Raw genomic sequence first — 12,538 nt, 5'->3', positions numbered from 1 at the left:
CTCCATCTCTACCGCCGCCATCCCGCCCACCATGAGCCAATTGGTCGTCAGGCCAGGGCGCAATGCCGCCCGTCAGGCCAAAAAGCTCAAAGAGATCCGCAAGGTCAAAAACGCAATCCAATGGCACGAGCGGGAACGCAAGAAGCGCCAGGAATTCAAACAGGACAAATGGGAAATCAAGCGAGCCATACTTGAGCGTCAAAGGTGGGAACGTGAACACGTCAAGGGTGTCAGGAAGCAAGCTCTGTCCAATGCGAAAGAGGACTGGAAGCTTGGTCCGTTGAGACCAAACCGCGCCGCCGGCTCAGATGCTGAGAAATACGGTGCCATCACCGGCGTCCAAGTGCAGAAGCCTGAGATACCTATCAAGATGCAGAAGAGCCGGAACGCTGATAGGGAAAAGAAGGGCTTCGAGCTCGAGTACCCGCTGGTCGTGGACGACAAGAAATACTTTCCAATTGTGAAGGGTGATCGTGTCGTAATTCTGAAAGGAAAAGAGGCGGGCAAGATCGGTGTGGTACGAGAGACCATAGCTCGAACACACGACGTCATTATTCAAGGCATGAACATGGTATTACCGCCTGGCTGTGTCATCAATTTTGAGTGTTAACTTTTGCCAGCAATACTACGACAGCAATGTATTTAATGCTGCTGCCGCAGACATGGGGCCCAAGATAGAGAACGAGGTGCCTATGCCCTTGAGCAATGTACGTCTCGTGGTACCAGCCGAGATAGACCAGGGAAGCCAGAAGCGTTACGAGGACGTCGTTGTCGAGAAGATCTACATGGAGCGGCATACCACCGGCATTGATCCATACACCGGTACTGACTACGGGAACGACACAATACCCGAAGAACACCAATACGATCCTCGAACTGGACTTCCCATCTTCCACCGATACATCGCAGGCACACGGCAAAGACTGGAATGGCCATGGGAACGCGTAGAAGACACTGGAAACGTTGGTACCACAAAAGAGACAGGCAAAGACAAGCAAACATTAGTTAGAAGGGCCCTGGCCAAGGTGAGCCAGCCATTCACAAGCTTGAGTAGTTGGCGGAGCAAGAACAAGGAGAACCAAGCTCAACAAGACGCAACGAATAGCAGGAGCCCAGTCGACTTCGAGGCAAAGTTCGCTGAGATTCAAAGACAAGAGCAGGAACGATTCAAGTCCGCCGCTCCAATAAGCATAGACCCTGAGCTTCCTTCGGCCTATGAGGTAGACACAAGACGAAACATTGTCGAAGGGTCGCAGTCCATGGCTTATACGCTCGTTGCGCCACCTTTCCCCGACACCCTTGCAGAAGAACTCCGCGGCGATATCCACGAATTCTCCATCAAAGCAAAGAAAGACAGAGACCCCGAAGCACCGCGTCCGATCAAGATTGCAAAGCACTCCGAACAGGGTGTGGTTGCGCGAGAAATTGCAAAGCAACAGCACCGAGCGGCGCAGGCAATGAAGACGCCCATGCAACTGAGGTGGGAGCTTGAGCACCAGAAGAAGGTGCAAAGCCAGAAGGAGAAGCCGCTTGTGGACCAGGAGAGCTTGCTGGCGGCATTGGGTCAGCACATGCAGAAGAGTGCTACGAAGCCGTATCTGGGCAAGAAGCAGATTCCCAGTCAAACAGCCGACCTCGACTAGGGTGACTGAGACGATGGCATGATAATGTATCACGCCTGTGACACGAGACTTGTAGCATACCTTTTGTATATATAGCATGGATCGAAGCCGAAAACTTAGCTAGGCTTTCTGTGGCCTGTGGGGTATCTTCGCTGTAAATGTACATCAAACGCCTGCATTATGCATACCATGATCTTTTGAACCTTTCCCATGAATTCGTCCTTGAGCTCATACCAGAATGCCCCAGTATTCCGCTCGTCCTCCTGCGCCCTCCAACTCCTCCCATTGCACCAGGAAGCGATCCACGACCTTTAGCAGCAACTTCCCACTCAGACTCAGTGTCTTGACTCGTGCGAAACTCTCCACGTATACCGTCTTACACTTGCCTCTGCTGTTCGCTCCCTTGATGTTGAAGAAGCGCAGTATGAGGCTTGCGAGGATAAGGATTACAGCCGTGGCTGGGCCGTTGGTGATGATGAGATCTGGGAGGTCGGCAGCTGCGGCTTCGTATGGTGTTGTAGGAGCTTGGCCGGCCAGAAGTGGTGGTGCGCCGAGGAGAGGTGTGAAGGAAGATAGGAGGGTGTAAAGTGAGGTGAAAGGCGTTGTGAGGAGCGGTTGGTGTATCTTGCGCGCGCGCGGGATGACGGCGATGTTGTAGTGGTCTGGGCCAGTGCATGTTGGTCTCTCTGCCTTCTTCTCTTCTAGAGCATGCGTTGCGCCGTCCGCATCTGTAATCTCCATCACTGGTCTTCTTCCCGTGCCGTCTGGTTGTACCGCCTCTTTCTCCGATTCTTGCTTTCGCAGCCGCTCCTTCTTCCCATCTTCGAGTCCTCGCTCAAACTCCGCGGCGCGTTGTGCTGAGAACGCGTCTCCGCTGCTGACCACGTACGTCCTATGTGTGTATTTCCGTGTGTCCAGATCGCGCAGTAGGTAGAACATCTCGTGTGTATGTCCGCCCGATCCAAGAACGACGAGGATACGTGTTGCGAGCGGGCGCTTGCGCAGTGGTGTGGACTTTGAGCGCGCATTTGGAAGGATGGCAAGTAGACGCAGTGTTGCTGCGACAAGCAGCGTAGCGAGGGTCGCGATCGCGAAGGAGAGCGTGTAGAGTGAGGACGGCGGGGGCGCCATGGTGGGGTTGTCGCGAAGGATGAAGGTCAGGTCGGGGTGAGTTATTCCCTGGTCGAATGTGCCAAGCTGAGGAACGATGAGATAATGTGTCTCAAATTGAGCGCAAAAGCATCGTTGTCGTGGCTGTAAACTTCACCAGGTGAAGGTACGTGTCGCAGCAATTGGCCAATCGTGGGGACCTCGGAGACGCGAAATCACATGCTTCAGACTTGGCGTCAGCGCAAGTCGTCCCACACTATCCACGTCTACTTCCACATCCTCCCCCACATGGTAAGTTCATCATAACTGCGAACCACGGTAGCGCAAACATTCACATTCACTCGTTCAAGTTCCGCAGATCAACGACCTGAGGATGCGTAGACACCTTCAACATCGGGCATGTCGAGAAACGTGATGCAAGCAGACTTGCTGCTAGAACATCAATTATCGTCTCTCCCTTTTTGGAATCCCAAGAAGCTTTCCCAAAGAGCAGAACATATGAAGCATGGAAAGAGGTTTTTGGAAAAAAGACACGCAATGCCCCTCTTGTCGTTTTGGACGATGAAAGCTCAAGTATGGTCTTGAAAAGGTCAGGGTAGAAGAAGAAAGAATAATTTATACCCATGTAGTCATAACATCAAATGTTGAGATGGCTGTTCCAGGAGGAAGCATCTATGTGTTAGTACCATCAATTCAGAGGACGAGAATTCCCTGGGACGAGGCGGTGTTGTTTTGGATATCTTGCTATCTGCACCTTCCCACAGAAACCAATCACATAGACTATCTAAGCCATTGTGCTGAACAAGCGCACATCAGTCTCACAGAGACAGTTTTTCGGTTTAGTAAACAGCTCGATGCTTGAACGCAACCTTGCTACTCACACCATGGAGTGAAATGACATCGTTTTCGATTCATCATGCTTCTCACGATGTTTTGCGGGAGAAGAAAGAGACAAACATAGGTAGGCTTGCATGTACCGACAGTTCATTTGACTAATAACCAGTGCTTTTTGGCCATGCTATCACACGGCGACTGTTGATGCGATCTTTAAAACACCTCCGGCCATCACGGCTACGATGCCCGTTTTTGGATACAGAAGAAGGTTTTGCCAACTTAGAGTTCGTTCCGAAGTCCTCCATACACGCATCTTTATACCCTCTTACTTTCTCGCCTTTCTAGATTGAGTTGCTGACATTCACATAGAGTGTGCTTGCAATTCTTTTCGCAGCCCAGCAGGAAGGCAAAGGTTTCATCTCGTGGATGCTTCTGAACATTGACTATATCCGTAAGGACGAAGTGCTCGTCCAGCTACATGTCCCGGTTGTAGATCTATTTTGTTTCGGAAAACCATTTTCTCGCAAGTAGCAAAAGTAGAGCAGACATGGCATGTCTGCTTCTGCTTTTTCGGGAATGCACAGCATGTGGATCGGGTCTTCAGTTTCGAAAACGGGCTGATTGGAATAGAGGATGATTAGAGCTCTGGACCGAGAAGATGGGTATATATATATATATATCACTAGCGATCCCAAACTAGCTAAAGCGACAAGGTACGCATATCAAAAATCTACTCCAGTCTATATAACTTTGTGAAATATGAAGAAAACGCCATCCATCGAGAATTCATGTGTAAACACATACCGAACTCCGCTGCGACCAACCCCGAATGATTCAAACCAAAATTTTGCGCGCTTTCGCCGTTACCTTCCACTCCCATTTGCAAGGATATCTTCCCAAACCGGCCAAAAAGCATTCCCACCCGGTTCATCCATCTGCCAAATCAAACTCGGATTCCGCCTCATGACGCCCTCATACTCTCTTTTCAACTCCACCAGCCTCTCACTCAAAATCCTCATCTCAGTTACCACAAGCCTTAGCTCCTTGCCCTCGACAGTCGCAGGCGATATTTCGCCCTTCAGATCCGACAACGGGCCAATGAGACGAGTGAGCGTAGGCGGTAGGCTGTACCGAAAAGAAGCTTCGACCCAGGCAGTGACCGCAATACGAGAAGCTAGAAAGGCGCTCAATGTGGGTAGGTAGGCGAGTGTATCTGCTGAGGAGGTTGTGGTATGGTGTGAAGTTGACGATAGAGCACGGCTTAGATGGATGGGCCAGCAGAGCGCTGCATACCGTAGGAAAGGCAAATGGGTATCGAAAGGCACGGTGCGGATACTATTCGCCCTCAAGCTGTTGTGTTGATTTGGTATTGTTGGTATCGCATGGGTGTGGTTGTCTCCGTCTGATGAAGACAGGGACTTGTATCCGCTATCTACCGACGCGCTTGTTCTTTGGCTCGCACCACTACTAGTAGGTATGGTAGGTGGCATGGCTGGACTATGAGGCTGCAGGGCACCGAGAGGGCGTTTTGGTACATCGTAAGCGAGATATGATAGACATCGTGCAGCAAGGTGGCCATGGACGCTGCTTGTATCGCAAAGACTGAACTCTGAGCCTTGAGATATTGGGTTGAGAAGGTAATCGCGTATGGATTTGTGGGTGAAAGCGATCTCGTCGTTGACAATGCAGAGAAGACCACATGTCAGTTCTGGCAAGGCTTGTATGATATCGGTCGTATGTGGACCCTCGGGAACGTCGGGTCTGTGTGTGTTTAGGGCAGCGTGTAGTGCCCCCGGACACATGCGGTTGATTGGGAAAGACAACCATCGGAATGCGTCGGTGATGACGCGTTTTTCTGTCGGCGAATGGCGCGCTAATGCATCAAACATGATACGGAATAGCGCTTCCAGGCCCTGTATTGAATGCATTCCCTGGAGAATATTCAGTCGCTCGTCCGACGACAATAGCGGCGACTGAAGGAGTTTCAACAACATGTTGGCCCAGAGAAAATCGCCATCTGCCGTCCTCGCGACTTCCGACATGAGGCCTCGATCCATAGAGATACCGAAGAAGCCTTGATCTGCTAGGCGGTTCATTTCTGGTACTACAAATCGATCGATAGCAACAACGTTGTGTTGACCGGTAAGCGAGAGAATGTGAGGAGCATCTGAAGCCCATTTCTGGTACTCAAGAGGTATCTTCAGGTTCGGTCTGCTGAAGAGGATAGCTCTTGTGTCAGATCCACGACAGAGTCTTGCTAACGATGCGAGGAGCATATCGGTATCGCTGCACTCATCGATGCCATCAAATACAAGGAAAGTGGGGTGCTGCCGAAGTAGAAGCAGAAGAACATCGACTGCTTCATCAGTGGTGGCATGCTCTCGAAAGGACGTTTTCCGCAATAAGAGGCTGACAGTGTCCAAAGTCGATCGGTCGTGCCGACGAGCGTGAAGCAGCTGGCATGCCATAGCCCGGAAAGCATCATCAGGTTGATTATTCTCAGATAGGAGATGATTGAAATGGTAGCTTGCAGTGGCTGGCGGTTCGTCGCACAAATCAGGATCGTCCGCTTCACCAGCTAGATCTTCAACGACTGAACGCGAGATGACGGTTTTTCCAAAGCCAGATTTCGCTGAGTTCTTGTCAGTTTATAGAAGATTTGTATTATGCGCGCGGCGACTTACCCTGCACAAACAGCACGCGATGTTGCCAGCTGCCGACTAAAGCTTCCTGGTCATTTGCCGTGCTGCTATCAAAGCGCTGACTCCTCCATTGGGTGTATGCGGCAACGCGTAAGAGCCAAGCGCAGGACTCTTGACAAGTTTGTTGAGTGCCTAGAGACCTCGTGGCAATCGCGGTAGAAGACGACAGCCAATGCTGTACCTTCTCCACTCTCCTCAACCGCTTTGCAAGCCGTTGTTCGTCTTGCTCCACACGACCGTTGACCATGACTCCGTTTTGACGCTGCAAAAAGTCGATATAACTTCTGCGGTGCTGTGAGATGTCTGCGTAGTATTGAGTCTGGTCCGCGGTTTCTGCTTCTAACCACCTCCTGTGCTGGCCTAGCCGTGTTTCAAGGTGGGCAAATCGGGAATCGAAGGGTCGCCATAGTGTCTCACCGTGGAGGACGTTCGTACCACTAATGGATGTACTTTGTGCACCGCGACAGAAGATACAATATAGCTCCAAGAACAGCTGTACAAGATCCGCGTATACGTAAGACAGAAGTGCAGCCAGATGACGATCTTCAGTCTCGCCATGGGACTCGGCTCCGTTTCGCTTGCAGATGTTGTAAACTTCCTGATAAGGTGGTATGATTTGCGAAATAGCTTCAAGTACATCGGCAATTTTCTCCATGAAAAGCACACAGTCGCCGCTCATCTGCTTCCGGGTTAATCCAAGATGTGTGTCAAATGTACTACATGCATACCTTGAAGACCAATCGAACAGTTGCCCAGAACCAGCCTGCCCATGCTGACTGCAATTTGATACACGTGCCAAGGACATCGAAGTAGGGTGCATAGGTGCGAATGAACAATGTAAACTTTCGACTGCAGACGACTAGTCTTCGGTCTGCCGACCCATTGCCAGCGGATGTACGACGGAGCTCTTCAAGCAGAAGTGTTGAGCTGATATGGTGATCGAAATGCTGACGATGTTCTTGCAGTATGGTGTTGTGTATTGCTTCTATGGCGTCATCAAAGAATGGATGGTCCAAGCTATACATTGTTAGCTATAGCCAGGCCACCAGTGGTAGACGAACCTCGAATCCACCATTGCTACGTCCATGTTTTGAGCCTAGGGCGACAGTTCTTTGATGGAATCGAACTTGAGCGCAGGCGTCTTCTCTGTAACAAATGCATTGGCACAAGATATTGAAATGCAGGTTGAACAATTCAGAGCGACGGCCACGTTGTAAAGGCATGGAAGCGACAGGGGCAGCGGTGTGTTAATGTAATAAGCATTCAACGTGCTCGCTCTGATGGGACTCAAGCGAGAGCAATTACGGCCCTGCATGGAGCCACGGGAGAAGAAATGGGCGTCGTGGGGCTGAAAGGTTGCGGGAGATAAGCGGGATGTGTAAGAACATGGTGAGTGACTACCCGTCGCCACGCATGTCATGCCCCGGACACAAGGGAATTGACAGGCGTGGGGGAGCAGGCTTGAAAACGTGGGCGAGACGACAGGCCCATGCGACAAGTCGCAAGTGGCAGATCGGAGCTGCATGCCGACGGGCGGGTAATCCCTTGTTTGTAATGAGTAAAAGAAACTCAAAAACAACGTCTTTCAAGCGAGGCGTGGATCATGAACGAATAACATCTTGGGTATCTCCTCCAACGAGCTACATAGTCAACTGCTCGGCGCAACGGGTCTATAGTACAAAAAGTATTAGAAAGCGAGGTACTAGAGCGAATGCCACTAAAACTGTGGCTACCTGACTAGGCGGATGCGGGCATGCCGAGCCGAAGCGCAAGCAGCGCACGCACGTCGGTGACATACTGCAAGCCTTCGAGCAGCGGGATAAGATGCAGCAGATCGTGGTCTGTTGGGTCGCTAATCCAGCCTTCGATGGGAATGGCATTGTCTAGATGCACAATCAGTACGAGCGGATGTGGGCGCACTGGGCCGAAGGTGAGCTTACCAGGATGGAAGACGTAGCTCAAGGGGCTGTTATCAAGAATCATAACTTTGCTGAGATCGGGCTCAACCTGAGCAAGGTCCTTGATATAAGCCCCGTTGCGAACAGTGCAGTGCTGTCGATAGTACCTGCCTGCAAAATACTTGCGCTCCACCTCCAGCCAGTCGATGACGGGATCTGCGTATTCCTGTACCGAGGCGGTGAATATGATCAGATTGTACCACTTACTAACCTGGTCGTTTCGTTAGTGTGACATCAGGCGTGCCTGGCTGGTGTGCGTACCTTTTTCAGAAAATCGTCGCAATACGGCCGTTTGTGAACATAGTATAAGAGCGGCACCTGGGGACCAATGACCTGTCCGTCGGCGCCGACGGATGCCTGGAGCTTGACCTCTACCATGTGGCCGGTCTGGAAGCGACCGCCGTTGACTATGCTGTGGATCAAGGTCTCATCGAGATCGATGATGAGTGTCTTCTGGTGCGGGCCGACAGCGGATACGCCTTTAGCGGAGTACGAGGGCTGGCGGCGTGGCACGAGGGGGCGCGGGGGTTGGGGCGCTCGTGGGAACTTGGTCAATTGTTTCGAAGACGCGGTTGCCGGCCCAGTGGGGGACTTGAGGGAAGCGGCAGCCTCGGAGGAAACGGAATTACTTTTGGACGACTGGGCCTTCTTCGCTGCCTTGCGTTGCCTCAAAGCGTCCTCGTTGTGATGTAGCGTGATGCGTATCGACCGCTTGGCCGGGGCGATTTCGTCTGCTCGTGCGGTTGCGCTCGATTTGGAGCGGGTATGGCGCGACGGGCTGTCGGTGTCTGGGTCGCGTGAAGGAGATCGCTCGCTCTCCGAGTCGGACGTCATGGCGGTCGAGGTTGATGCTATTGACAGTGACCGTCTCGTGGGTTGTTTCATGACGGGCTGCGCGACACTCGAACTGCGACTCTTGCGCGTGCCTTTCTCGCTACGGTCCGGGGCAGCCGAGGCTCGTGAAGCGTGCGCCGCGACCTTTTTCCGACGTCCGCGAGTGAATGTCCGCGAGATGTGGTAGATCGGGGCGAGAAAGGAGAAGTGGCCATCCTCGTCGTAGTAGAAGGCGGCCACCAGACATTGCCCCGTATAGACAAAGGGGGTTGCGAGGACGCCCACCACCGCGACGATGCCGTCGGATATGCGCGACGGATACAGCCATCTCCTTCGCCGCTTGGTGTCTTCGTAGGGGCCCTTCTGGGTTTGCTCGAGTAGAGGTGTCTTTTCGTCGTATCCGGATGCGACCGCTTCCGTATTCGAGGAGCCGGAGCCGGAGCCGTCACTCCTGTCGGCGCCCATCTTGCGCGTCTCTCTCTGTGCAGCTATTGCACTCGCATCGTCAGCGGGAGATGAGATCGAGGGCCGAGGTTGGAGAATGGCGAAGGACTGTGGGGTAGCCTGCGTGCTGGGTGCGCGGATGCTTATGTCTAGGCAGCCGGTAGGACCTCCGTGGCCGTGACGGTGGGACTATTGGGACGAATGTACACGGCGGCAGCACAGTCAAGATGCTCGTCCAGCACTGACGAAACTAGCAACAGGCCGAGGCGTGACTTTGTCGAGAGAAGACGGTTATGCAGCTAAGCAGAAGGTTGGGGACATGCCAATGACGAACCGCTGGAGAGCCCGTGCCCAATCGGAACGCCGAAAGCTCAATCTAGTTATACGACTCACACATTCCCTCCACCAAGACTTGAACAAGCAACTGTCCCCAACAGTGCGTAACAAACAAAACGCGCGTGGCCGATACTTCGAACCCTTAAAATTATACTGGTCGTCCGGAACCCCTTTCAAACGCACACAGACACCCGCAGAGTCATCCAGGAACAACCCCACCACCCCACATAACTGCCATATACCGTTCGAAATCTTGGGACTCTCGAGTACAAATCTGCAAATTCTCCCACTATGCAGGGCGCGACGATACAGGCGCCGGGTCTGTCGACCTACCTGAAGTCACTGAAGAGTACTCCAGTGGATGCCTCGGTGGAGCATTTCATCTCGTGAGATACGACTTTCCGCGCAGTAGCGCAACCACAACTAATATCCCTACCTCAGACTTCTCAAACGGCGACAAATACGGAACTCGAGACCATGCGCCATTGCGACGACGGCCCTTCTTCTGCGCGTAGTGGGCGAGTTCAAGGGCAGGGATGCCGCCAAGCTCATTGAGCGCATAAAGCAAGTCGGCAGGCGGTTGACATCGGCGCAACCACGAGAGGTGGTTGTAGGAAACATCGTACGGCGCGTACTGGGTCTGGTACGCGAGGTGGTCGACGAGCATGCCGAAGGGCAAACACCAACCGGCAGCGAACCCGGCTATTCGACACCACAAGCACACGCGCATCACGACTCCCTCCACAGACCAGCGCTCAACTCGAGCATGTCTACATTCAGCCCCCTTCGGCATGCCGTTGCCGAGCCCATGCCCACGAGCGTCTTCACCGATAACGCCTCCGACGTTAGTGAACCCTCGAGACGGCCCCCGTTACTCACCTCACACACCTCGTACGCGCCTACCTCGTCCGCTCCTCTCGTCCACTCGCTCTTTGGCCTCTTCTCCCAGCCAGCAGATACACCCTCAACTACAAGCACCCCTACAGGGCAGGCGTCGCCAAACGGCAAGAGCACGCTGACGGCACTCAATCTGGAGCGCCTCGAGGGCATCAACAAGAGCCAAAACCTGGACCTGAAGGGCGAGGTTATGGAGGGCATAAGGGAACTTCAGGACGAGCTCGAAACCTCAGACAAGCAGATTGCCGAAGTCGCCCTCGAGCACATCCACGCCAACGAAATCATCCTCACCCACACCGCGTCCACCACAGTCCAGAAGTTCCTTCTGTTCGCCGCACGAAAACGCAAGTTCACAGTCGTGCACGCCGAGACGTATCCCCACGACCACACTGCCACGCATGGCATTCTTCTTACAGGCAAGAAACGAGAGGCGAATCCAGATGACGATGAGGACGACGACAAGTGGAAGCCCCTCACCGATGCTGGTATCCAAGTCTACGTCATACCAGACTCCCATGTCTTCGCCATAATGTCCCGCGTCAACAAGGTCATTCTGGCGACCCATACCGTATTAGCCAACGGTGGTCTAGTAGCCGCAGCTGGAGCACACATGATTGCAAAGGCTGCAAAGGAACACCAGACACCTGTTGTCGTGCTCAGTGGTGTATACAAGCTCAGCCCGGTCTACCCATTCGACATCGACGAGCTGATCGAGCACGGTGACGCCGGAAGTGTAGTTCCCTATGACGACGGCGAGTTCGTCGACAAGGTCGATGTTGAGAATCCACTGTACGATTATGTTCCCGCAGACCTTGTGGATCTCTACATCACCAACCTGTAAGTCGCGATTTGAACAGCTCGATGCATTGAATGTAAGCTAACGTCTTCTAGTGGCGGACACGCACCTTCATACCTCTACCGCATCGTAGCAGACCACTACCGCACCGAGGACATCACCTTGTAATTCAACAATGAGCCACGGCGTTATGATACCAACAAAAGTTAAGATGGGAAGCAAAGTGCGCACAATAGCCCATGTTACATCATCTAGAGAAGGAAACTCTGCGCTTGCGATATGCAGTGGCCAAAACCAATGAACATTACTACAAACTTATTGCCCATGCAGCTCAGAGCACGTATGCGACCATCCTCATCATTACCGACCCGTGCCGTTCGCCCTCTGCCCGACCAACTAACACCTCCTACACACCCTTCTTCCCAATTGGTCGCGCCTTCGTGCCCTTCTGCAAGCACCCGTATCCCGCAGATCACCGACCAATTCATTGGTCACCTAACCTCTAGCAGTGTGCCCTTCGGCCATCTGAAATCAATGGTTTTTGTCAAAATTACCACGTTGGGCAGTTTGACGGTCCGTCAAGGTGGGCCGGCGGGGCGGAAGGGCACAGTGGCGTTCTTAGTAAACAAGCACGCAGTCGCGATGCCCTTCGAGCCCTTACGCGTGGGACGTTTTCTTTTGTTGAGCTTTGGCCGTAGGCGCAGACACACCTCATACCCAAAGCGCCTGATTGATTAGGCTAGTTCGTAGAAGCTGGTCCATCGTTCTTCGCGTGTTCTAGCTCCAGCTCCTTCGAGCTGGGGTGTGCGGAAGAGGGGTTGATACCTAGGTATCACAACCCCCTCACGCAGGCTCAACTGAGCCTCGCTATCGCCATCTGCACTCAGGATTACGTGTGCACATCCATCTCGATTGCGCGCGGAGAAATCACAGTATGCGACAAGTGATGGCCATTACCCTCTTTGGAAGCTCCTCAAGGTGATAACGTAGGGCTTATCGTGGGTG

General features: G+C 52.9%; 5 protein-coding genes across 5 annotated transcripts; 2 read left to right on the top strand and 3 right to left on the bottom strand.

The window, feature by feature from the left end:
* Positions 1–31: 31 nt before the first annotated feature.
* J4E93_002490 (uncharacterized protein) lies at positions 32–1,643 on the top strand (the record flags this gene model as incomplete). The annotated part of the gene is made up of 2 exons (XM_049340435.1): positions 32–571; positions 621–1,643. 2 exons carry the CDS (start codon positions 32–34, stop codon positions 1,641–1,643), a joined length of 1,563 nt encoding a protein of 520 aa, XP_049202757.1.
* A 207-nt stretch (positions 1,644–1,850) lies between these two features.
* Positions 1,851–2,753, bottom strand: J4E93_002489 (uncharacterized protein; the record flags this gene model as incomplete). Its single annotated transcript, XM_049340434.1, has 1 exon — positions 1,851–2,753. One exon carries the CDS (start codon positions 2,751–2,753, stop codon positions 1,851–1,853), a length of 903 nt encoding a protein of 300 aa, XP_049202756.1.
* Positions 2,754–6,286: 3,533 nt separating this feature from the next.
* On the bottom strand, positions 6,287–7,355 carry J4E93_002488 (uncharacterized protein; the record flags this gene model as incomplete). Its single annotated transcript, XM_049340433.1, has 4 exons — positions 6,287–6,400; positions 6,450–6,947; positions 6,997–7,285; positions 7,330–7,355. The coding sequence occupies 4 exons, from the start codon at positions 7,353–7,355 to the stop codon at positions 6,287–6,289; spliced, it is 927 nt and encodes a 308-aa protein (XP_049202755.1).
* A 650-nt stretch (positions 7,356–8,005) lies between these two features.
* J4E93_002487 (uncharacterized protein) lies at positions 8,006–9,525 on the bottom strand (the record flags this gene model as incomplete). Its single annotated transcript, XM_049340432.1, has 3 exons — positions 8,006–8,151; positions 8,209–8,437; positions 8,488–9,525. 3 exons carry the CDS (start codon positions 9,523–9,525, stop codon positions 8,006–8,008), a joined length of 1,413 nt encoding a protein of 470 aa, XP_049202754.1.
* Positions 9,526–10,131: 606 nt separating this feature from the next.
* On the top strand, positions 10,132–11,701 carry J4E93_002486 (uncharacterized protein; the record flags this gene model as incomplete). The annotated part of the gene is made up of 3 exons (XM_049340431.1): positions 10,132–10,226; positions 10,282–11,574; positions 11,629–11,701. 3 exons carry the CDS (start codon positions 10,132–10,134, stop codon positions 11,699–11,701), a joined length of 1,461 nt encoding a protein of 486 aa, XP_049202753.1.
* Between the last annotated feature and the right edge of the window lie 837 nt (positions 11,702–12,538).

The sequence above is a fragment of the Alternaria ventricosa genome (assembly GCF_023758065.1).
Source record: "Alternaria ventricosa strain BMP 2768 chromosome Unknown scaffold_3, whole genome shotgun sequence".
Lineage (NCBI taxonomy): Eukaryota > Fungi > Ascomycota > Dothideomycetes > Pleosporales > Pleosporaceae > Alternaria > Alternaria ventricosa.
This window is presented reverse-complemented; position numbering and strand designations above follow the sequence as displayed.